This window comes from Caretta caretta, chromosome 7 (assembly GCF_965140235.1).
Source record: "Caretta caretta isolate rCarCar2 chromosome 7, rCarCar1.hap1, whole genome shotgun sequence".
Lineage (NCBI taxonomy): Eukaryota > Metazoa > Chordata > Testudines > Cheloniidae > Caretta > Caretta caretta.
Window position 1 is genome coordinate 41,785,591 of NC_134212.1, and position 26,456 is coordinate 41,812,046.

A 26,456-nucleotide genomic window follows, 5' to 3' on the forward strand; every position below is an offset into this window, starting at 1 on the left:
GAGTTTGGTGAATACGGGACTGAGGAGAACTGATTGTCAGAAATATATTTAAATAAAAGTGTGGGTGGGGGAGAGATTCCTGTGTTTAAACAGATGTCCTGCTGGCAGGGTCCAACAGAAGACCATCAATAAAGATAAGAAGGATTTGCATCATGCATGCTTTGGCTTTTTCACATGTGCTTACATCTGTGAACCGAACATAGGCTGAGAGTGCAGTTTCCTCCCCATGTTTCTGTATCTTTCTGCTTTGCTTTAGATGGGACTAGTCAGGAATTGGTTAGTTTCAAACATTGCTGGTTTTGAGTAGTTCATGGTCTGCATAGTAAGCTGCTAATTAGAAGTGTGATACATAATTTATCTCCTTGGCCCTCCAGGAATTAATACTGGAGGTTTGCAGGAGTTTGGCACTACTGAGTTTTGGGTTTGAGATTCTTCTTATATGTGCAGAGGTAAACAGATTATCATATGTAGGTTTGTAACAGAGTGGGTTAAGTCTGGGTTAATCGTGAACTCCATTTTTTTTATTGTACCCTTCATGGTGTATTGTGACCACGATTTGGTATCATGTGCTGAACATGCGCTTAAACTTATCCAAGGTTATTACGGTGTATTTCAATCACTTACCATGCCCAGGAGAGGGGTTTGACATCTCATTGAAGTAGGGCTGGGCATTTGACCTGTCCGAAAATAATTGATCAATTGACTGGTCACATATCAGTCAAATATTTTAAAATGTCAAAATGGTTGAATATTTTATAGCAGTAATTTATTAGAAGAGTAACAATAATAACAACAAAGAGTAAGACTTCATGGTCTTCAATAGGCTTTGCCTTATAGAGACTTATGCCTAATTACAAAAATCAGGTTACTTAACTGAGTTATGTTAACTCAGAAATACGTGAAACTTTCTACTAACAATAGGAAACAGAAATTCTGATACTAGTTCATTCAGACCTGTGTTCCATCTAGTCAAGGTACTTAAGAAAAAGTTGCAGACAAACTTGCATAAAACAGATGTGGGATAATCTGCCCTCTACATTATGTCTCCTCCTAATCCCAATAATTACTTAAGTATAAAATAGAAGATTGGTTTACTTCCTGAAGTTTGAGGTTTAATATTGCTTCCACAATTTTTTAACAAAAAGAAAAGGAGTACTTGTGGCACCTTAGAGACTAAGACATTTATTTGAGCATAAGCTTTCGTGAGCTACAGGTCACTTCATCGGATATTCCTGTAATCCATGTAAATGTCAATTTTCTAATTAAACTTCCTTGATAAACTTTGGGCCTCCCAGCATCTTCTAGTAATGAGTTCCACATATTAATTATGCCTTATGAGAAAAAAGTATTTCCTTTTATGGGTTTTGAATTTGCCACCTTTGAATTTCTTTGAATGTCCCCTTGTTCTTGTGTTGTGAAACAGGGAGAAAAGAAGCCACTTCAGTGTACCATTCATTATAATATATGGGGCTGGTAGCACCACCTATTATTAAGGCTGCCTAACACATCTCATTATAGGACCCTGGTTTCAGTTGCTTCTAACATTGCAAAATTTTAACTGCTTGGGCTGAAATATCCCATGCTGGGTGTCTGCCTCAAGCTGATTTATTTATTTATTCATTCATTCATACATTTATTTATTTATTTATTTTCAGCTAAAACATTCTGCTGTTTCAGATAATGACAATAGGGAAAAAATCATTGTTTTGCCAGTGTTAGAGTGACCTTTTATTTCAAAAGCTATAGTACTCCCATATTTTGAGCAGGGACTTGAAATTTGATGGATGGGCACCCTTTTAGTCAGGCATGTGCTCTCTGCCATCCCTGTGAAAATCTACTCTGATTTTCCCAAGTTGTGAGCCTTAAAAATCAGAGTTAGTGCATGCTCAGCAAAGACTTCTGTAGAGTTTAACAACTAAAATCTCTGAAGATTCTGTCTTCACTGGACATGCTCCAGCCCAGGGCTGAGCAGAGCTTGCCCTGTATTTGCAGTTCTGGATTGCTGTGGGACGTTCAAGGGCTGGGTCTGGGAACTGGAACTGAAAGCAGGGAAACACTTTCTTCTGTGATATAAATACCTCTTCTGCTGGGCCCAGGCAGCATGGAGGACATAGCTGCCTGATTCTTATCCAGAGGGGACGAGGGACAGGGGAAGTAGATTGGAACAAATAGCCTGGGACTGGAAGCTGGTGTGGGGGATGGAAAATGGGAGTTGGCTTGTGGGGGAGATGGGCTGTGATCTGAGGAGGATAATGAGATCCTATGAACTGGGGGTGCAGGGAGACTGAGATTTGATGAGGAGCTGGGGGTTGGAAATGAGGGCTGCCTCGGCAAAGTGACAGGAACTTGGAACCAGTGGAGCAAGGGGGAATGGAGTTGGAAAGGAGCAGGGTGAAGAAGAAGAAAAAACAGTGGAGGTGAGAACTGGGATTTTCTGGGCAAGGAGACTGGGATGAGGATCCAGGGGTAAGGAAGAGAGAGAACTCTGACAGAGGCAAGTTGGAGGGGATTGGTCAGAAGAGGTCAAGCTGCGGGGGAGCAGGGAATTAGGCAGAAAAGTCTGTGCCTACTAACCACACCCTCCCTCCATAACCTAGAATGGAACCCAAGATTCCTGAATTTCACACTTCCTCTGCTGAGAGATATTAACCCACACGGAAAGTGTCTCATCGCACTTTAGTGCTGATCCACATAGAAGATGACAACATAGTACTATCAGTTACTTAGGGAGCTCAAGTGGCAGCAGTCCACGAGGATGAACCATGTGGGTGTCAATATGATGCCACATGATGGAATTTGGTTTTTTTAGTTTGCTTTTTTAACAGCCTAGGAAATTGCACACAAAAGCTATGTTGAAAGAACATTATTAAAGTTGCAAAGTCAAACTTTCAATGTTAGGAAATGCTAGAATTAAAGTTGTCTGTGCAACCTTAATACAGTCCCTTTATGTGTATGCATTATGATACAAATGTTTAATTACCTAATCACATGCTATTTTTTAAATTTAAGTCTTTTGTTATGTGCCTGATGCATTTGGTGAAATTCTGCTGCGTGGGTTTTGCAGGTCAGACTAAATTGATCATAATGGTCAAATGTCTTTGTCAGAGTTCCCTCCCCACTCTGAACTCTAGGGTACAGATGTGGGGACCCACATGAAAGACCCCCCTAAGCTTATTTCTACCAGCTTAGGTTAAAAACTTCCCCAAGGCACAAATCCTTCCTTGTCCTTGGATGGGTACTGCTGCCACCACCAAGTGAGTTAGACAAAGATTCAGGAAAAGGACCACTTGGAGTTCCTGTTTCCCTAAAATATCCCCCGAAGCCCCTTCACCCCCTTTTCTGGGGAGGCTTGAGAATAATCTACCAACCAAATAGGTAAACCAGATTCTTAAAAAACAGAACTTTATTATAAAGAAAAAAAAGTAAAAGAAGCACCTCTGTAAAATCAGGATGGAAGGTAACTTTACAGCGTAATCAGATTTAAAACCTAGAGGATTCCCCTCTAGGCAAAACTTCAAAGTTACAAAAAAAGAGGGATAAACCTCCCTCTTAGCACAGGGAAAATTCACAAGCTAAAAACAAACGATAATCTAATGTGCCTTGCCTTATTTACTTACTTTTTTTGCAATATTGAAACTCATTTTAGGATGATTTTATGAGAAGAAGTTTTCTGACCTGATGCTTCTCTGCTTCCCCAGAGAACACACAAAAACAAAGAACACAGAACAAAGCCCCCCACCTCCTGGATTTGAAAGTATCTTCTTTCCCCATTGGTCCTTTTGGTCAGGTGCCAGCCAGGTAATTTGAGCTTCTTAACCCCTTACAAGTAAGGAGGAATTCTATGCTACCCTTAGCTGTATGGTGATGACAGTCTTAAGCACCATCACCTTGTGGTAGTTGGAAAGAGAATAATATACATAAGAGATAAGTCCCACCTAAACTCTTAGCTACTTGTTATCTTTCACACTTGTATCTTAAATAGTTATCATTCCTGTAAGTCCTTTATATGGGTAGCCTTAGTTGTGTTCATGTAGGAAGGGTTGATGAAATCACTAAACCTCTGGTGGCCCCTAATAGGAGAGAGCTAAGGGGAAGGAAGGAGAAGGCCTGATTTCTCCTCCTGCTTCTGCCACTCTGCCCCCCGCTCCAGTTCCTTATTTCTGCCCTTATCTCTACCAACACTGGCTCCTTCAAAGCATCTCTTAAAGGCGATGAGTTGGCTATTCCCATACTCCTCATAGCACTTGACTGGTTTGTCACTCATGGAAAACAGCATTTTTACTTGGAGCAGAGTGCACAACAGCTGGGAGTGGTGTGGAAAGGCTAAGTGCTGAAACAGCACCTACAAATCCTTTGTCAGCACTACACCTAACAGCACCCACCAATTTCACCACTCTCAACAGCAGCTGCCACTTCTACTATCCCAAGCCCAACAGGACCTACTGCCAGTAATTCCTACCCATTACTTTTCACTGAAAACTAGCCAGAGTTTCTTGTTTTGACTCATATTCCACAAACTTTTCTGATCTAAGAAATTGTGCTGAGTGGAGAATGTTTAGAAGACTTTATCTAAAGACTTTTAGAGAACAAAGTGAATAATCTTTTAGAATATCATCTCAGAGAAAAAAGTAAGAGGAAGAGGGCAGTTGAATTTCCTTGCAGTATTGTTTGCATACAGTACCTCTCTTCATCACTTTCTACTAGAACTTCAAATAAAGAAAACACATAACTTGGTGATTTAGTAAAAGAAAATGTTGTATTAAATTATCTTCAGTGTGTGCGGAACTGGAACAAAGACTAATACAAGGAAAGCCTAAAAAGTACTATAAGAGTTTACTTTGAGATACCTTCAGAAATTATACCTATCAATGTTTATAATTGTGTACTGGGAGTATGTTGCAAAAATAGTACTTAAAAAATAATAAACTAAGTGGTAAGTGTTGTTGTATATGTTATCAATATTCCACTAAGACAGGAATAAAATAACTTGGGTTCAATCCAACATTTTTATTAAAAGACTTGCATTTCAGGGTAATCTTTAAGTTCATTTAATTTATGATGAATATGAGTAACAAATATACACTAAATAGATATATAAAATATCCATTTTATACAGTACTGTCGGTATTGCATATTCTGCATGTTATCCAACATAAGCGGTTATGTCAATTACATTTACATTATACACTGCGTATATTCAGCAATGTTGGAGTACTTTTAGATCATTAATTATTATTAATGTCATAAAATGTAAAAGAATTATATTTAAAATAAAGAACATGATTACAGTTTATATATATAAAATGTTACTATTTTTGTGCTTCCCTACAGAGATTTTAATAACAGCTCCTAATAAGCTTGAAGCATATGGTAAATTTTGAATGCTGCCTTTTAGTATTCAGAGAGCATACAGTTAAGTTGGTAGCAAAACACTGATAGACATTTTATGGTTAAGAGTTGCAAGAATAAATACTAAAAAGTTAGGAGTTTTAAGGTCTTAATTCTCAGGTATCAAACCCAGATTGATTTCACTAAAAAAACTAAATATAATCTGGTTTAGTGACATTAGAAGAACTAAACCAACATCAGAATTGAAATACCATACCTTTTTAATTGCTCTCAGCCAATTAATTTTACCAGTGAAATATCTGACACACTATATCTGATATATTTTGTTTGCAATTTTTTATGCATTCTATATACACTTTTTAAAATAAAGTATTTTCAGTACTGAAAAAGTCATTATAGAAATTTTTTTTTTTTACTTAATGCTTTTCATTGCTTCTGTATTGGGCAAAAAAACAAACTGAGTAGATTTAAGTAAACAATTTAAAATCTGTAATAGGAAACATAAAAGTACAGTTTCCAGTTCTGTTTCCAAGAGTCCTCCTTTCCTTGAAAATCAAGGTTATTGCATAATTTACTCAAAAACATAAGTTTAACATTATAAAATAAAACAAAGGACTGCTATGGTATATTGTGTTTCTAATTTACAATCTCTAAATTAGTGTAGATATTTTGTAAACTGGTTAAAGGGTGTAAAATTGCCCCTTTACAGCAGGTTTCAAGTATTGTAAAACCAGCAATATAACATGTCTATTTAAAGATAGTTTTGGAATGTGCAAACTTCTGTGTCACTGTCAGTAATTCCCAAGCTGCACGCTATTTCTGCCTAAAATACAACGGAACGTTGCAGGTTGAACTTCCCAGTATTTCACAGGGTTGTTGAATAAGCTAATGCCACTGTATAATGTCTTCTTCGTGCTTCCTCCTGTTGGACAGAAATCATTTACTCCCACTTTTGCAATATTATTAGAGTGAAGGAAGACAACCTGTAGGAATAAGAAAAAGAAAAATATGTGATAACATCTAGTAGGTAAAGTGGGGGAAAAACATGCTGATGCAGTCACTGACAAAAAAATTATGAGTTGGATTTTCTGTAGAGCAGTTGGATGTACACCCTTATAACAGGGATGGCCAACCTGAGTCTGACAAGGAGCCAGAATTTACCATTGTACATTGCCAAAGAGCCACACTAATACGTCAGCAGCCCCCCATCAGCACTTCCCGCTCCCTCCCCGCACCTCCCAATCAGCTGTTTCATGCCTTGCAGGAGGCTCTGCGGGGGAGGGAGCAGGAGGAGTGAGGACATGGCAGGCTCAAGGGAGGGCGCGGGAAGGGGTGGAGTGGGAGCAGGGCCTGTGGCAGAGCCAGGGGTTGAGCAGCGAGCACCCCCCGACACACTGGAAAGTTGGCGCCTTTAGCTCCAGCTCCGGAGTCTGTGCCTATACAAGGAGCCGCATATTAACTTCTGAAGAGCTGCGTGTGGCTCTGGAGCCACAGGTTGGCCACCCCTGCCCTATAATATCAAGAGTTGAAAGTCAGATGGTAATAGGTCACTAGAAGGGGATTTTTCCATTGTTTTGCAAAATTGTCAGATTTAATTTATTATCCTGTTATCACAGTGCTTTGACTATATGCGTAACATACCAATATACCCTTTCCTTTAACAAGTGCATTCACTCGTGTGTGTATTGTATTAACTGTAAACAGTGTAGAGACTTAGGCCAGGTCTACACTAGCAAAAGTATAGCTATATCAGCAAACCCTCTTAATATAAACACAGCTTATACTGGCAAATAAGTGTGTTTGATGGAATAGCTTATGCCAGCTCAGCAAAAGAAATAAGAAATTCCAGTAAAACCACTTCTATGCTGGTATAACTGGATCTACAATCGGGCTTTTGCCAGTATAGTAATGTCACAAAAAACACCACCTCTCCCATAGTTTCTAGTGTAGACCTGGCCTTAGGCCTAAATTTGTTTCTCACAATACTAGCTTGAGTAGCTAGCCTGGTCCTGAAGAATTTCACAGGAGTAAGTTGAAGGTAGCCTTGCCCCCGCAGGACTGAAGTTATTTAAAACACACTACTTGAACTGAAAGGCCTTAAGCGAACTCTGTGATACTAGCATTCCCTAAACGCATCTCCCCAAGCTCTGCGCCAAGGTGTACATCAGCTGAATAGTTGATCCACATGTACCTCTCCATCTAAACCTCCTAGGCAGTGGAAGTACTTTGGAAATTTTACTTGTATTGGGAAACTCCATATTCATGGAGGTGAGAGCATTTGTTTTGACATTTCTGAAACAAAATGTTTGTTTTTTTTCAGTTTGAAATATCTTTCTGTTTCAAATTTCCTTTGTTTTTTTTTTAATAAAAACCATAAAAATGTTCAAAATGAAAATATTTCATTTTGAAATGTCAGTATAAAAGTTTTGTTTGACCTAAAATTATTTTTTTGACTTTTCAATTCACCAGAAATTGTGAAAAGTTTTGGTTTTGGTTCAACTTGAAACTATTTTTTTCTTGGCTTTTCAGAATTGCCAGCAAACCAAAAAAATTATTTATATAGATCTGTATGAGCTTGTCTACGTGGTGAGTTATTCTGCAATAAGAAAAGGAGGACTTGTAGCACCTTAGAGACTAACAAATTTATTTGAGCATAAGCTTTCATGAGCTACAGCTCACTTCATCGGATACTTTTCTTTTTGCGGATACAGACTAACACGACAGCTACTCTGTATTCTGGAATAGTTATTCCTGATTAACTATTTCCTATTAATTGCCTGTGTGGATACTCTTGTTCCAGAATAAAAGTGGCTTATTTCAAATTAGCATAAAAGAGGGCTAAGTTAATTCAAAATACGGAACTCTTATTTCAGGATAAGAATATCCACACAGGGAGTTAATCAGGAATAGCTATTCCACTATAAATTCACACCCTACCTTAATCTAAATGAACTTCTCATTTTAATACCATGAAAGCTCAAACATTTCAGATAGTCTTCATTACTTGAGCAACATATAGTGCATGAGCGAGGTTCATGAAATTTTCTGCAGTGCTTTGCTGCATTAAGGAACAACAAATCCAACTCAGCAATATAACTATAGTGTCATCTAATGTGCCACTTAGATGCCAGCATTTATAGGATGGCAAAATGGTTAATATAGAGTGAAGATGTGCAGCTTCTCTTAATGTAACATATTTGGGCATATGCATGTGTTACATTTTCCTTAAAAAGTAAGCTTTTATTCATAGTAGATAAAAATAAATTTATCTTACTAGAGCTAATATTGTATTAATTTCAGCAACATCTGCCGTTTTATTAACTAACACTTAAAAATGCATAGCTTGTATATACATTAGAGAGCATAATCTTAAGCAACATGTTCTAAAATGGTATTCATAATTGTATTATAGTGATGATTTAATAAAACAGGAAATATATGTCAGTATTCATGGACAAAAAATCAGGATAGATAAAAATTGATTTAATTTAAAGAGCAGATTTTTTATTTGAATTTAAATTAATTTTTCTTTAAAAACTCTTTAAAATTAAATTTTATTTTATGACAGCCTACGTACATGCTTGCTACCAAAGTTTTACAGAAAGTCAAATGACTGAATTGGGAAAAGTCACTGACTAAGCACCTGGAACCAGAGTTTGTGTCGAACCAGAGTTTAAGTGTTCAGTCAGCTTTTGAGTGCTGTTTAGCCTCTTTTGCATATGGAAAGAGAATATTTTCTTCATTCCAGTTTATTCGACTAGTTCATTTCAGCAACTAGTTCATTCAAAGTTAAGAAACCGATTCGGAACTGAAAATGCAGGATAGCTTATTTTCCTCTTCCAATCTAAGAATAAAAACTAGATGTGAGTGGATGAGATCTATTGGTTGCAAATCAACATATTTTAATTGTTGTCAATCAATTAGGTTAAACCTTTCCTCAGAAAAAGAAAAAATGATTAAAATTGGTGATTTAAGTTCCTTTGATTTAAATCAATCTACCCTGCAAAAAACTTTAACACACAGTTAACCTTGTTCCTTTCCAGAACATTTAGTACAGTGACACTCAAAATTTTGAAAACCAGGAAATGAAGAGTTAATCTGGCTAACTGATGGGTCTCAAAAAATGTATTTGTAAACTGGGAATCATCATGTAATCATTTGTAAACTGGGAATGCATGTGTTTTCTAGATGGGTCCCAAAGGGATTGGTTCTTGGCCTTACTCTATTTAACATTTTAATTAATGACCTGGAAGAAAACAAAATCGTCAGTGATATAGTTGGCAAATTACACAAGAACTGGGAGAGTGGTAAATAATGAAGAGGACAAGTGAATGATACAGAATAATCTGGATCACCTGGTAAACTAGGTGCAAGCAAACAGTATGTGTTTTAATATTTTAATTGTTGTCAATCAATTAGGTTAAACCTTTCCTCAGAAAAAGAAAAAATGATTAAAATTGGTGATTTAAGTTCCTTTGATTTAAATCAATCTACCCTGCAAAAAACTTTAACACACAGTTAACCTTGTTCCTTTCCAGAACATTTAGTACAGTGACATCTAGGAACAAAGAATGAAGGCCATGCTTAGACAATGGTGGACTCTATCCTGGGAAACAATGACTCCGGAAAAGATTTGGGGTTCATGGTAGGTAATCAGCTGAATATAAGCTCTCTGAATATAAGCTGGATTACTGTGTCCAGTTGTGGTGTCCTCAATTCAAGGATCCAGAGTAGCAGCCGTATTAGTCTGTATTCGCAAAAAGAAATCCGATGAAATGAGTTGTAGCTCACGAAAGCTTATGCTCAAATAAATTTGTTAGTCTCTAAGGTGCCACAAGTACTCCTTTTCTTTTTGTCAATTCAAGGATGTTGATAAATTGAGGAGGGTTCAGAGAAGAGCCCAGGAGCATGATTAAAGGATTAGAAAACATGTTTTAAAGTGATAAACTCAAGGAGCTCAATATACTTAGTAGGGTTGTCAAGCGATTAAAAAAATTAGTCATGATTAATCACTCAATTTTAAAAATTAGTTTTGTGATTAATCGCACTGTTAAACAATAACAGAATACCATTTATTTAAATATTTGTGGATGTTTTCTACATTTTCAAATATATTGATTTCAATTACAACACAGAATACAAAGTGTACAGTGCTCACTTTATATTTATTTTTGATTACAAGTATTTGCATTGTAAAAAAACAAAACAAATAGCATTTTTCAATTCACCAAATACAAGTACTGTAAGGCAATCTCTTTATCATGAAAGTTGAACTCACAAATATAGAATTATGTACAAAGAAAACTGCATTCATTAATAGAACAATATAAAATTTTAGAGCCTGCAAGTCCACTCAGTCCTACTTATTGTTCAGCCCATCACTCAGACAAACAAGGTTGGTTACATTTGCAGGAGATAATGCTGCCTGCTTCTTGTTTACAATGTCACCTTAAAGTGAGAACAGATGTTCTCATGGCACTGTTGTAGCCGGTGTCTCAAGATATTTACATGCCAAATGCACTAAAAATTCGTATGTCCCTTCATGCTTCAACCACCATTCCAGGGGACATGCGTCCATGCTGATGATGGTTCTGCTTGATAATGATCCAAAGCAGAGTAGAACGACAGATGTTCATTTTCATCATCATGAGTCAGATGCCCCCAGCAGACAGTTGATTTTCTTTTCTGGTGGTTCAGGTTCTGTAGTTTCCACAATGGAGTGTTGCTCTTTTAAGACTTCTGAAAGCATGCTCCACACCTCGTCCCTCTCAGATTTTGGAAGGCACTTCAGATTCTTAAAACTTGTGTCAAGTGCTGTAGCTATCTTTAGAAATCTCACATTGATACCTTCTTTGCGTTTTGTGAAATTTGTAGTGAAAGTGTTCTTAAAATGAACAATATGCTGGGTCATCATCGGAGACTGCTATAACATGAAATAGATGGCAGAGCAGGGGATATACAATTCTCCCCCAAGGACTTCAGTCACAATTTAATTAATACTTTTTTTTTTAACGAGCTTCATCAGCATGGAAGCATGTCCTCTGGAAGGTTGTCAAAGCATGAAGGGGCATACAAATGTTTAGCATATCTGGCAAGTAAATACCTTGCAATGCCAGCTACAAAAGTGCCATGCAAATGCCTGTTCTCACTTTCTGGTGACATTGTAAATAAGAAGAGGGCAGCATTATCTCCTGTAAATGTAAACAAACTTGTTTGTCTTAGCGATTGGCTGAAAAAGAACTGAGGACTGTGGAATTGTAGGCTCTGAAGTTTTACATTATTTTGTTTTTGAGTACAGTTACGTAAAAAAAATCTACATTTGTAAATTGTACTTTCACAACAAAGAGATTGCACTACAGTTCTTGTATGAGGTGAATTGAAAAATACTATTTCTTTTGTTTATCATTTTTACAGTGCAAATATTTGTAATAAAATAATACACAGTTTGATTTCAATTACAACACAGAATACAATATATATGAAAATGTAGAAAAACATCCAAAATATTTAATAAATTTCAAGTGGTATTCTATTGTTTAACAGTGCGATTAAAACTGTGATTAATCGTGATAAATTTTTTTGATTTAATCGCATGAGTTAACTGCGATTAATCAACAGTCCTAATACTTAGCTTAACAAAAAGAAGAGAAGGTGTAAAGGGGGTCTACAAACCCCATCCTGAGCATAATTGGGGGGTGGGAGGGGGAGCAGTAAAGTCTGTCCTGTTTACAAGCAAGCAGTAAAGTCTGTCCTGTTTACCATACAGCTGCCAGAGTGGCATATCATGGAGGCAGGCACTGACAGCTGCAACCAATGGAGGAAACAAGGCCTGCTATAAATGGGAGAGTACAGGGAAGGAAAAGGAGACAGAAAGGCCTGGACAGCAAAGTAGCAACAGCCCTGCACCAGACTTTCCTCCAAGAAATCTGCCAGGAGACTGAAAAGCCAAAAAGTGAAGGACTAACAGGCTTTATGGGAGGTGAGGGTCCAGGAACTGACTTGACTGAGAGCAAACTAAGGAGGGTCAGTCAGAAGAAGCTGACACCCCTTGAGAGATCACCCCAAGAGGTGATGACAGAAGGTTAAGGGATGACTTGATTACAGTCTATACGAACCTACATGGGGAACAGATATTTAATAATGGGATTGTCAATCTAGCTGAGAAAAGTGTAACATGATTCAATGGCTGGAAGCCGAAGCTAAACAAATTAAGACTGGAAATAAGGTGTAAATTTTTAACAATGAGACTAATTAACTATTTGAACAACTTACCAAGGGTCGTAGTGGATCACTGACAATTTTAAAATCAAAGTTGGCTATTATTCTAAAAGATATGTTTTAGGACTTATATGGGGAAGTTCAATGGTCTGTGTTATACAGGAGATCAGACTAGATGATCACAATAGTCCTTTCCGACCCTGGAATCTAAGAGTCTATGGAAAGGTATTTCAACCTTAAATTTCTTACAACTAGGAAATACAGAGTTGAGATGCACAGAAACAAAACCTTAACTCTGCCCCTATAGGATTGGCAATAGCCATTAGAAATTATCTGCATGCAATCCAGCTGTGAGGTGTTGCTGTTTGAATACTGGAGGATTTAGTTGGAGCAGCTTGGTCGAACTGCCATTATGGTGTATGAGGAGATCTGAGAGGGCCATGGTTCTGAGCACCCCCCATTTGTGAAATGAAAGAAAAGAGTTGGATATATATCTTGAGGGATCCAGTATTCCTTAATCCAAAATAGAGTTATATAGGTTGTGTTAATAGTGGTACACAGGAGTCTTCATGCCCTGGGGGTTGTCAGCATTGATGTGTGATACGAGAGCGGGCTGTGGGTTTAATGATGGGTAAGTGAAAGTATAGTGTTAGATGGAATCCTGTGGATGAGAGCAAAAGGATTGTACAAAGAGTTCAGGGGGTTGCAGAATATATCATGCTTGGGTATTTTTCTGGGGAGTAGGTTTAGCAAGTGTGTGAGAAACAAATGTAGGTAGCCTTTAAGTACAACTCACTTAAATACAAGTTTTGCCTTAGTAAAGCGAAGGCATTATTCTCTGTGCTACCTTTGTCATGTGCTCTACTCTCTGAATTATGTACAGTATCTGAAAAGGCAGAATGTTATTACATGTGTTATGGGCATATTGGATCATTGCTCAAAGAGGGCAGGGTTAAAGTTGTGTTGGCATGTACTTGACCTCTGTATTTCCTGGTTTTCAGAAGTTTAAGTCTGAAATACCTTAACTCTTCATTTCCTGGTTTTCAGAGGGTTGGGTGTCAATAAACTCAACTTTTTGGAAGGGCATGAGATATCACAAGGGAATCTTAACTGTGCATTAAGTTTCTTGTCAGTGAATTTCCTAGTTTTTTCAACAGAAAGAGAAATGTTTATTTTAGTAGTTAGTGGTCATTTAGGTAGTTGTAGCATCATATACATTTGCAGCTGATGTGGAATTGTGGCTAGGAAATAATATTAATAATACCACCTAACTCTTAAATAACACACTATACATAATTATCCTCATTTTACAGATGGGGAAATGGAGACCGAGAGAGGTTATTGACTTGCCCAGATCACCTAACAGGCCTGTGGCAGACCCAGGAATAATCTTAATCAAGTGGTCTCTCCACTAGGCAGCATGGTTGCTATGTGATTCCTAAGTATTCCTCCTCCCTTCTGTATACTTGGTAATAACAGAATGGGGATATTGGTCATGGTTTGAAAGATTTGCAGTGTGTAGTTGCTGAGATGGTCTGTGAGAAAAATCACAGCCAAAACCTTGATATTTTTATTACATGGTAGTTATTGTAACTTTAAGCATGTGAGAAAAGACTGGTGTTTTTCTTTCTCCACTCCACTCCATCACCATTCCCTACAACGTGGTCCCTCCACCCAATTTACCCAGATCACCCTCCCCTTCCCATCCTAATAAGTCACGGGTACTTTAGAAGACATGAACACATAAAAAGTTGCTCTGCTGCTGCATGTTACATTCACAAACCAAGGATGATTTTAAAACTGAGGTTTGTTAAAGTTACTATCCTAAAAAACAGACAAACTCAGCTTTCACAAGTCCCACAGAAGCTCAGTCTCACCGGAGCACTCCAACAACCTTCCTGCAATCAATTTCTGATCCCAATTTGTTTCTTTTTTTCTTTACAGCAGAGCTCCAAATCTTTAAAGGGTCAGGGCACAACCTTAAAGGTATAGCGGGCCAATAATTATAACTCTCACAGTAAATATGATACTGACATTCTCTTATGAGTTCTGCATGTACACATATCACAGGCAGCAGCTTACTGGAGGGTTGCATGCTAACTTGGTTATATAGCCTGAGCTGTGCACTTTGCCAGGCCCTAAGCCCCCACTACAAGGTCCTCAGCCAGACTCTCTGTCCCTGCTTTGGCCAGGATTATCCCAGCCATGCCCATGGTCCACCCAGTTTGGCCCCATCTTCAAGCTAGGGCACCCAGATTCCAGCTCTGTGGGGGATAAGAAGAGGGGATCATACACTCCCTGAGGGTTAGCCCCCCCCAAATCCTAGTACATGCACAGAATAGAAGGAAGGAGATTCAGATCTGCCCCAGAAGGGCACGCCTGGGTGTAGCCCAGGTACAACGGCCACAACATGTTCTCCTGAGCCACCATACTTCTGTGAAAAGTGGCTGGCCAGAAATTTTCTTACATATTCTGTCTGCACATGCACAATATAATCAGTCTGAGTTAGGCTCATGAATCACGAGAGTTAGGCTTGAGCCTATCAATAGTTTAGCTCTTTGTTGAACAATGTTTTTAATACTGCTTCCCCAGAGGAGTAGTGGGAGCCACTTGCTGGGGTAAATATTCAGTGATTGAGACACTTTGGAAAATGATCAGACCCATGGTTTGACCACCAGTGTGCTCAAAAAAGTTGGTGAAATTTGCCAGGCTGAAGAAATGCTGGGTTTTTTTGTGGGGGAGGGCTTTATCTCATGACCCCCTTGGTCAAATGGCCCCAAATTTGGATCACTAACCCTACCCCAGACCCCCATGAGCACACCAAATTTCAAGTGATCCAATAAGAATGCCGTTCTTAGAGCACTTAGAAGAGTCATCCTTTATACTGAACAGGTTTATCCACCCTAATTAGACTGGGTCTGGCACTCCCCGGTACTGTGTATATCTGGGTTCTCTGCTAACAGCAGTACATTTACACCATATGACATATTGCTCTAACAGCTCTGCCTGATGAGCAGATTTGGCTCATTCCTGATTTTATTTTTGTTCAAGTTTCTGGTAAACATGGCCTAAGTTTAACACACAGCCTTAACAAGGGAAATAAAAAAATCAGCAGTCTGAGGTATCTGACTTACTATACTTTTTTTTTTTTTTAAAGTAATGCTAGTGATAATTTTACAGCCTTAATATGTCATGCTAGCTATCAGGACTACAAACAAATACTCTGTACTGTTGGTAAACTTAGATTACTGGCTTGGCAGTAGAATAAAGTAATAGACATGGCAGATTGTGAAATATTAGACCTTAAAGTTACATTATTCTGATTACCATGCTGCTTTTCTCTTCCAATTTATGCAATATTGTATTGCATATGAAAGCATTTTGGATTCTGATTACTGTTCTAACCTTGGTGTGTTCCTAAATACCAAACCTTAAACCTGCATCATTCATTTCACCTTGATTTCTCCCGCTACACTTCAGTTTCAACTTGATTTTAATAGATAATCTTATAAATTTGTAGGTTTGGAGATCAATATTTTTCAACATGGGAATGAAAATATTTCAGTCCTAGCCTGTGTGTGTGTACAAACTTCTGTTACAAATTGACTTATTACCTATTTGCCCTGTTTTGGGGGGCCATTGGTCAATTGGCTTCCTAGATATTACTTTACCACACAAAATACCTTTTGGCTGTTTTTTCTTTGCAGAGAATTGCTTGTATTGAGTGATTCTGTTACTTGTACTTGGTTATCCCTTCAAACACATACATTATTTCCCATTTTTCGGTTTACTCATGGAAGAATTCTGGGCCAAAAAATTAAAAATTGGAACCAAAAAAAATTTTGGAAAATTCTGCATATTTTATTTGTCAAAATAACACAATATAATCATGCCAGTTACAATTATTTTGGTAATTTATTTCAAAATATCTGTCAGCAAGTATGTCTGTAACAGTATGGACCAAAAGGAAAAAAAAGAAAGATTTTTTGTTTTGTTTTGACAAATAGATTCCTTACGAGGCATATTATACAGAACTTTGTATAATTCGTTTAAATTACAATACAGAACTGTATTTCCTGCACCTGTGAGAAGCAGTGCAAAGGCTTGGGGCAGTCAGGGGTAGTGGAAGAGCTGAGTGTGAGAGAAGGAGCCTAGGACTGAACCTGAAGGGTGTTAGGTGTGGGTGGGAGGTTTTTCTTTGGATGTGGGCGTGGGATTGTCAGGGTGTTGAGAAGCCTACCCGATGCGGACCCTGACTGTCCCCAAGCCTCTCCCATTCAGTCAGGTACATCTGCCCCTGTCCCCTTACCCCTCATTTCCATGGGTCTCTGCAGCCCCCATCCCCATGCTCAACACTGTCACCCCATTAGCTCCTGAGCCCATGCTCCAGTCTGTCCCCCCACTAGCCATTCTGAACCCCAGTGTATGACCCCCTGCAGCAGCCCTGTGTGCCCCACTCTGTCCTAACCTGGCTCCACAGGCAGGGTGCTGGGGGAATTCTGCAACATTGGGCATAGAATTTTGTGTATTCCAGCATAAAAAACATTTTGCCTGAGAAATGCTGCAGTTCCGCCTTTTTCCCACCAGAGGCCACTGAGGCGCCAGAACAGTCAGCTGTTTTCATGCTAGCTGTTCTAGCGCCACAGCGGCCTCTGGTGGGCAAAAGTCGGAACTGCAGCATTTCCTCTGCAAAATGTTTTTTATGCGGGAAAATACAAAATTATGCGAGACAAATGAATTTTGCATGTCGGCAGATGCGCAGAATTCCCCCAGGAGTATCTGTTGTAAGAACAGTATCCAAGATACATAATTGTTAGAGTAATTATGTTCCCTAAGCAGCATAACAAAATAAAAATAAAACCATCTGTAGTAGTATATTACCTGCAGATATTTCAGATCAGGTAGTCCAGAAGGAACCTTTTTCAGTTTGTTGTTTTCTAGATGTATTTCTCGTACATTTGGTATACTGGAAAAACTTCCATTTTCCACATCTTTGATTTTATTGTTTCCCAGTCCCAGCCTAGAAATAAAACAAGAAAACTTAACTGCTGATACATGGTGATTTATAGCAGCGTTGCTGAGCGTCCTTTTCAATCAAGTTTTGTATACCGGAGAAAACTAAAAATCAGAAAAGGAAAAAATGTTGATTTTGATATAAAATAAATCAGCATTGCTTTATGGAACTAATCTGGAACAGAACATTTGCCCAATTTAGCTTCACTTAAAGGGCTATTGTACATTAGTTATTTGGTCAATTGTACATTAGTTATTCAGTTGGTATGCAATAGTTATTCTATCAGGAGCAAACATTAAAACAAAACAAAAATCAGCAGTATTTGTATAAATAAATCATACTCTTTAAACAGATAGTATACCCAATCAATACATTTATGCACAATGAAAAATAATATTTTTGTATTGTTATAATATAGACACAGTAGCAGGAAAAATTAAAATTTTTATATAACGAAATTTAATCATTTTCAGCTTCGTGTAACTCTTCATATACCTCACTTTTATTTTCTACTTTCAGATTTCCTCTTCACATAAATTGTCACTCACACTTTAACTTAGTCTAAGACAGTGACTAGCTGCAGGGCTAAAAATATTATTTCAAAATGTTAAGGGGCCAAAATTGAGGAAGGGAAGATTATGTAAAGCTCTCTTCACTCCTCTCTGTTCTAGTTGCTTTCACTGAATTAGAAGCCTTGCAACCAGCTCCCAGTTTAGGTTTCTAAGAGCAAATTCTAGATTCAAAGTTACTCAGCCACTTTTTCAGAGAACCAGCTGGGCCTTGGAGAGGGACTTTCCTACTTATACTCTCCTGCCCTTTTCCCATGCACTCTCTGCTGGGTGCCCTAGTTCCTCCTGCACTAGATACTGCTTTTTCCTCTTCCCCCCCCTTGTGAAGAACTGCATGACTCCAGCCAGCTCTCCACTTTCTCAGTACCTTTCTCCCCACCTCTTAAAGAAGCAGAAGCTCAGAACTGCGTTATTCTTCACTAGCCCTCCCCTTTCTGCGTGGGGAAAAGAGTACCAGGAAACATATTATGATGAATCTGCTGAGCAGAAATGTGACAGTAAAAAGGAATATGATGAGTCTGCTGCTGCTTTTTCCCCACACTGCTCGGGGGGCAATAGATCTCCAGCAGAGGAGGATAATTGTGTCAGTTAGGAGACGGTTGGGAAAAGTGATCATGGAGGCAGGGTATGTGCAGATCTGGGAGGAGGCCGTGTGAAGTTAGTTGGTGGAGTAGATTGAACCAGCCAGGTATTTAGAGCCTCTAGAGCCTGAGCACCTGAAGCACTTAGAGTACTTGCCTGAACCTGGTATCTCTTGGCATGCTCCTAGGTACTCTGTCAAGACAAAGACTGGTGTACCAAACATCACTCCAAAAGCAAATTTCAAATTTTCTTCTATCGTGTTTTCCCTCAACAGTCACATTAAAGAGCCCTTAGGGCCACAAGTTGGACATCACTGTTCTAGTGTAATTACAAAATTAATGTTTTAAGCTATTTCACCATACAGTACCCGATCCCAAAAATGGTTGCCAAAAGTGATGGAGAAAATCCTGGAAATTTTGACGTTCCACCAAGTAGTGCTTCTTGGAGGAATCATTCTACATATTGCATTTTACCTTTGAAGATCTTTGTACCGAATAAAATCCTCAAGTTCAACTGCAGTAATTTTGTTGTCATCTAGATGAAGCTCTAGTAAAGAGGATGGTAGCCCTAAAGGGAAGAAAAATCAATGTAATTTAATTGGTTAAAATATTTATATTTATTAAATTCTCAACTACTTCCTCCCTTTTATTTTGGGGAGGGTTGGAAAGGTGCTGGATAGGACTGGTTTGATGTCCGGATCAAAAAATATTCAGCAGATATAAATGTATGTTATGTTTTTGATTTTTCTAGACTTCTTCATTTGTGGTTTAAATCGATAGGGTTTGTTTTTCAAAAGAATTGTCAACCTGAATATTTGTTTTTTCTCCTTGAAATTTTATAATCAACAATAAATGGACATTGACTAATTATTCATGGTCTGTTTTTAAAATAAATTAATATATTATTCTTACCCTAGATTAATATATTATTCTTACCCTGGATGTTCTGGTAAATTGATTAGATATTTTTATAAGTATTTTAATTATAGTGTCCAATACCTTTAGATTTCTGCTGTCTTTCTTTTTAATTATTGTTGTTGGATTTTTGTTTATATGGTCAAACTCTTCCACCTTCACTGATGTTGAGTAATACTTTATTTACTCCATGAATAATCTCACTGAAATCCATGTATCTACTTGTAAATAAGGGTGAAAGAATCAGGCCTATAGATGGTACTAGATTGTGCTGCTGTTCAGGTTTGGGAATAACCTACAGATTCCCAGACCAGTGGAGAATCATGCCTAGCATGGATTAAATGTTTTATTAGGCACAATGGTGCAAGATCACATTTCACTCATAATCGTAAGCCCAGGCGTAACTCAATATAGCAAGGACATGAAGAGTGGTTTTGGAGGAGTTTGTGTTTTGCCCATCTGAAAAGTTAAGTGCTCACAAAGAGGCATGATCAAGGAGGAATCATATCCAGTAATTGTCCTCTATGTCGAATCAAAAGCTTGGATTCTTAATGCTTCAACTTCTTGAGAAGCATCGCTGTTAACAGAAAAAAAAAATTAAAATTTGAATGGAAAGGAAGTATTACTTGGAAAGTTGATCATTATGTAGGTTACTTGGAAGAGGAATAAAAAAGAAAATAACTGTTATTTCAGATTGACTGACTAAGTATCTGTGGCAATTTTCAGTTACGACACTGGCTAATTCCCAGGTATTCTTAGACCTGCATGGTTCTTAAGCATTTGGGAGAAGCTGCCAGAGGAAAGTTAAAAGAGGGAGTTGCAATTTGTTGGGAGGCCTGGCCCAGTTCATTCTCTGGGCTATGCTGAATTGCCCCTCCTTGCTGTTGGTTGGTTTGTTACTGTTTCTGCTGCTTTGTGACCTTAATGAAGATGGCATGCACCATCTGGACAGAGTGGGACAGTGGGAGAAGTGAATCTCCTCAACCACTGAGAATAAGAGAGAGTGTCTACCAGTGCTCAGTAACAGCATTCCAAGGATGAAAAAGGCAGAAGGGAAGGATGGGCAGCTGCTTGTGATGGAGTGGAGAGAGAGGAACAAATTTAGAACCCATTGGATGGAAATAATTATTTTGAATATTGTAATGTTATACTACAGAAATTCAAAGAAAAATAATAGATATAAAATCAGGCTATTCAGGAGAACATTGATGTAGGGGGAAGATTCTTATTGTACGTAGCACACATCTGAAAGATTTATAGATTATTCGGGCATATCCTTACTAGAAAAAAGAACCCATACCTTTGGGAACTGAGGTCAGTTTAGCTTCTGCAATTCTAATGTGATAGACTGTCACTCCTTCAAAAGAACCTGGTTCTATTCCATCATTGTCCAAAGGATTTGCACTCATTTCTGCCAAAGCAAGTGTTTTATAAGTAAACTAATACACATTGCACATTAATTCCAGTATGTCTAATTATACAGGATTTACTAAAAGCAACTCTGCTTTCACCTCACTTGTAATCATTATGACTGTTTTGGTAGTTTGATTTGAAAAAAAAAAAAAAAACCATGGTTTACATGACTGAGTTTTAAAATTTCCATGCTATAATTCAGAGGAGATTGTCCTGGGATTATGCAGTTTGTGCATACTTCTTTTTAAATGGCAAATCAACCCTGCCCTCTCCCTCCCACCGAATTCTGCATTGCAAAACAGTCTGGAGCTCCATCAACCTCACTATGACCATGGATTATAATTGGAATTTTGAAGTGGCTCCCGTTGGCTATGTGGGAGCAGCTGGGTGCTACCCGTTGGCCTCTTTGGAGAGGTACATGTCTCTAACAGTTTTGCCTGAGTAAGGATTGCATGTTTTGACCTGCGGAGTTACCAAAACCTGACCCACTTAAAGATACAGTTAGGTAGATTTGAATTTCATTTATGTAAAGCAAATAAAAGATGCTTTAATTGATGATGGTGTGTCAAGTTTTCCCTAATATAGATATCTTGCTTTAAAGAGGAACTTCTATATAAGGAACATATGAACAGAAACTACATGTAGGAAACAAAGTTTGCCAGTAAATATATATTCTTTGCTGCTACTTCAGATTTTGCATTTTTGAATCTGAGCCTTTTTTTCCCCTGTCCTGAGTTAGCTTTTGTGTTTTCTCTTGTGGTGAAATCCATGGCATCATAATCAGTTGTCCATGAAATGTGACCTCTCAAATTCAGTGATCAACCTTCATAGAAAGAATAAGTAAAGAAGCTGAGCTGTGACGGAGCCAACTCATTTGAGGTTGTAGCTGAACCCAAGGTTTTGGCCAGCTGCCTCACAAGATCATTAATATTTGGATGTAGATGAATTTCATTCTGAATTTAGCTGTTTTTCAAGAACATGTAGCAATTTAGCATTTTCACCAACTTGTGTAAGTAAAATTGGCAAAATAACATTTTATTAATAAAGCTAATAAAACTTCTATAATATTTCCATAGTGATTTACGACCCGATTATGCAGTCACTCTGTATAGAACTCTCATGCTCTTGGAGTTGTGTATGTAGATTAGCTATGATGCCTGTACTGTATTTATTAGCACATTTGCCATATTGCTTAATGCAATCCTGAAATATTCTTGTCGACTGGTGACATGCAGTCATTTTAATACTGTTCCAATAAGACGGACTTACCCAAAACATGTAAAGCCTTCATTCCTTGAAATGCTTCCTTTTGTACTTTCTTAACCTTATTATCATGAATTCGTAGCTCTGCTAAAGATTTTGGCAGGTTTGCTGGGATCTCAGTTAACTGGTTATGGGACAAGTACAGCCGTCGCAACTTCTTTGTTGATTGAAAGGCTTTTGGGTGGATCTTAAATATTTTGTTGTTGTTCAAAGCCAGTGCCTAAGAAATATGTGAAAAGTAAGAAAACAGTATCTATATTGGATTTTTATGATCATGCATTTGTGAGGACATTGATAAATATTTTTAGTAATTACATATGCATTTTTTATGGAGTAGTAGAAATGTAGGGCTGGAAGGCACCTTGGTCTAGGTATACTTGGTCCTGCATCAGTGCAGGAGGCATCTAGCCTCCTGCACTGATGCAGGACCAAGTATACCTAGACCATCACTGTCAGATGTTTGTCCAACTTGTTCTTAAAAACCTCCAATGACTGGGATTCCACAACCTCTCTTGAAAGCCTATCCCAAAGCATATCTACCCTTGCCGTTAGAAAGTTTTTTCTCATTTCTAACATAAACCTCCCTTGCTGAAGATTAAGCCCATTATTTCTTGTCCTACCTTTGGGTTAACAAGGAGACCAATTGATCATCATCCTCTTACCATTCTCTTTATAGCAGACCTTAACATATTTGAAGATGGTCAGCCTCTGCCCCTAGTCTTCTTTTCCCAAAGCTAAACATGTCTAGTTTTTTTAACCCTTTCCTCATAGTCAAGTTTTCTAAACCTTTTATCATCTTTTGTTGCTCTCCTCTGGAGACTCTCCAGTTTGTCCACTTCTTTCTGAAAGTGTGGTGCCCAGAACTGGACACAGTACTCTAGCTGAGGCCTCACCAGTGCTGAGTAGAATGGGACAATTAACTCTCATGATTTAGATGCGACCCTCCTATTGGTACAACCTAGAATATTAGCCTTTTTTGCAGCTGCATCACGCTGTTGACTCACATTGAACTTGTGATTCTACTATAACCTCCCCCCTCGATCCTTTCCTAGCTAGTTATTCCCCATTTTGTAGTTGTGCATTTGATTTTTGCTTCCTGTGTGTAATACTTTGCACTTGTCTTTATTGAATTTCATTTTGTTGTTTTCAGACCATCATCTAATTTGTCAAGGCTGTTTTGAATTCTAATCCTATCTTCCAAAGTGCTTGCAACGCCTCTCAGCTTGATGTCATCCACGGATTTTTATGGCATGCTCTCCAACCCATTATTCAAGTCATTAGTGAAAATATTGAATAGAACAAGACACAGGACAGACCCTAGGTGGACTAGATGCGTCCACCTAGTTTGACAGTGAACCAATGAGAACTAATCTTTGAATATGATCTTTCAACCAGTTGTGCACCCCTTTAAAGTAATTATAGACCACATTTCCCTAGCTTGTTTATGAGAATGTCATGCATGTCCAAAGCCTTACTAAAATCAAAATATATCACAGCTATAGCTTTCCCCATCTACTAGGCCAGTAACCCTGTCAAAAAAGTAAACTATGTTGGTTTGGTATAATTTGTTCTTGACAGATCCACACTGGCTATTCTTTATAACCCTATTATCTACTAGGTGCTTACAAATTGATTGTTTAATGATTTGTTCCAATATCCTTCCAGGTATCAAAATTAGGTTGAGTGGTCTATAATTCCGCGGGTCCTCTTTGTTTCCCTTTTTAAAGACAGGTACTATGTTTGCCCTTCTCCAGTCCTTTGAGACCTCACTTGTCTCCATGTGTTCTTGAAGATAATTGCTAACTGTTCCAAAGTTGCTTCAGCTAGTTCCTTAAGTACCCCAGGTTGAATTTTATCAAGCCCTGATGTCTCGAATACATTTAACTTATCTAAATATTCTTTAACTTCCTTATTTTGGCTTGTGTTCCTTTCCCCTGGATATTAATATTAACTATGTTAATTATCTGGTTATTAACCTTTTTAGTGAAGACTGAAGCCAAGTAGGTATTAAACACCTCAGCCTTTTTGATGTCATCTGTTATTAGCTCTCCTTCCCTGCTGAGGCAGAGGATAACCTACATTTTCCTTGCTCCTCATGTATTTAAATAATGTCATCTTATTGCCTTTTATGTCCCTTGCTTGATGTAATTCATTTTGTGCTTTAGCCTTTCTGATTTTGTCCCTACATGGTTGCACTATTCTTTTGTACTCATCCTTAGCAATTTGTCCATGCTTTTTATAGGATTACTTTTTGATTTTCAGGTCATTAAAGAGTTCCTGATTTCTAATTTAACATACATACTGAGACTTGGAAATGAGAACTTATTTACTAATAATTGACTGCATAAATGCAGTAGCTTTTGTTTCCAATAGCTTTTGTTTTAAAACATCTTGCATGTTGTATGTTTTACTTAATCATAAAATCCATAAAAATTGAATTACTCAAAAAATGTACCGAGAACTTGAAGCTTCCACAAAAAGTAAGAGAAAAGTGCTGTTGGGATGCAGCAAAGATGAGTGATTGTGAGAGGGAAGCTAATCTCATATTCTCGTGATTGTTAAAGCAAGCTGTGCAACAAATATTTTGCTCCTTTTGCTGACTGTTTACTGTTCAGTGTAGTAAGCAAAATGACATGTCTACTGATGGGAATAAATCGTATGATTTCTGCTTTTTTATATATTCATTGTTTCAGATATAACATACCAGTGATGCTGTAGTCACATTTTTGAAGGCCATGAGCCAATACAGCTAAATACAGTTGGGAAAGCCAAATAATGAGGAAAGAGTTAGATTTATTTTCTAACTGGCATCAAGAAGTGCTCGCCCCCATTTTGGAGTGGCAGACTGTCTCCATCTAGATTTGTTTTGTTGTTTTATGTTAATTTTTTGTTTTTTATAAAACAAATATCCCAACTGAAATTGCTATCTTTCAACACCAGCTTTCAATTCCCCATGATTATTGTGGGACAAAAAGTGCCCTTGGTGGATGTGGGGAAAGGAGGATGGGCATATTGTGAAAAGTCAAACAAAGAGGGAAACAGGCAGTATGTTAGAGAGATTCGAAGGTTAAATCGTGTGATGTACTGAGAGTCCTCTACTCATGTTTTAGTCAAAGGATGTTGAATGTGCTCAGCACCCTGCAAGAACTGAAAAAAGAGCAAGTAAATAAATTGTATGAGGTATAATATGGGAAAATTAGGAATTATGGTAAAGGGGAGGAATAAAATATTTTCTCCCCACTGTCATATCTCAGTCCTTTTCAAGACTTTTGTCTCTGTCTAAGTACTGCTACTGGAGAGGAGGTTGATGTATTCGAAATGATTTATTAATGAAAATCTGCCCAGCCAGAATTAAAAGGAATGGGTAAATTGTATATAACAACAAAAACATTTCATTTGTCTTACTTTCCATTATCTTTGAACTCTGATGTACTTTAAATTATTTTCTGTTCATTTAAACAAATATCCCTCCTTTTGATAGGTCTCTTAATCTTGCTTTCTCTGTGCTCTTCTAGAAATCATTGCCTCACTAGTTGAGGGCCTGCCATGTGAGTATGATCGATACATTGTGTTACTTGAGATTATTTTGCACATAAGATTATACTTTTATATTTCAGTGTCATGACTGTTCATGTTTCTACTTTCCACTGCTTCAGAGAGTACTGTCAAAATGTTGTTACTCTCTGTGATGGGATCCCCGGGGGGCAGCCTAGGACTGTGGGACCACTGTGCCCCCTTAACTCTCTCCAGCCTGGGCTGTCTCTCACAATGCCTTGTTAGTGACCAGCATTAAACCCCTCCAGGTGCTGTTATCACTCAACACAACCACATGCAGAGACCCACACCCAGCTAGATTGCATGAATGCTCCCAGAGCCACTCATGAATCACACAGAGAAAGGCACCAGAGCCAAATACCCCAGCTTCCAGCACTGTACCTCAGGAATATACCGTCTTGCACTGCTCAATATGAGAAATGCACATTTATTAATTGGTTCACTACTTCATTAATGGAAAGTGGATATACATTAGCCTTTGCAAACGTGAGCAGATTACCAAACACTTCAGGCAAACTCCCTGGTAAAGATAAACAGTTAAACAAATTTATTGACTGCAAAACGTAGATTTTAAGTGAT

At 38.0% G+C, this 26,456-nt stretch overlaps 2 protein-coding genes across 3 annotated transcripts in view; one reads left to right on the forward strand and one right to left on the reverse strand.

The window, feature by feature from the left end:
• The window catches only part of CENPP (centromere protein P), a 315,918-nt gene that overhangs the window by 130,007 nt on the left and 159,455 nt on the right, over nt 1-26,456 (forward strand). The gene's annotated exons all lie outside the window — the stretch shown is intronic.
• The window catches only part of ASPN (asporin), a 36,804-nt gene continuing 15,372 nt past the window's right edge, over nt 5,025-26,456 (reverse strand). The window contains exons 4-8 of the mRNA XM_048858365.2: nt 22,329-22,542; nt 20,947-21,057; nt 19,206-19,299; nt 17,449-17,587; nt 5,025-6,332 (exon numbers count right to left, since the gene is read on the reverse strand). Of these exons, the coding sequence (XP_048714322.1) occupies nt 6,141-6,332; nt 17,449-17,587; nt 19,206-19,299; nt 20,947-21,057; nt 22,329-22,542 (750 nt within the window). The 3' untranslated portion in view covers nt 5,025-6,140. The remainder of the gene's footprint in view (nt 6,333-17,448; nt 17,588-19,205; nt 19,300-20,946; nt 21,058-22,328; nt 22,543-26,456) is intronic.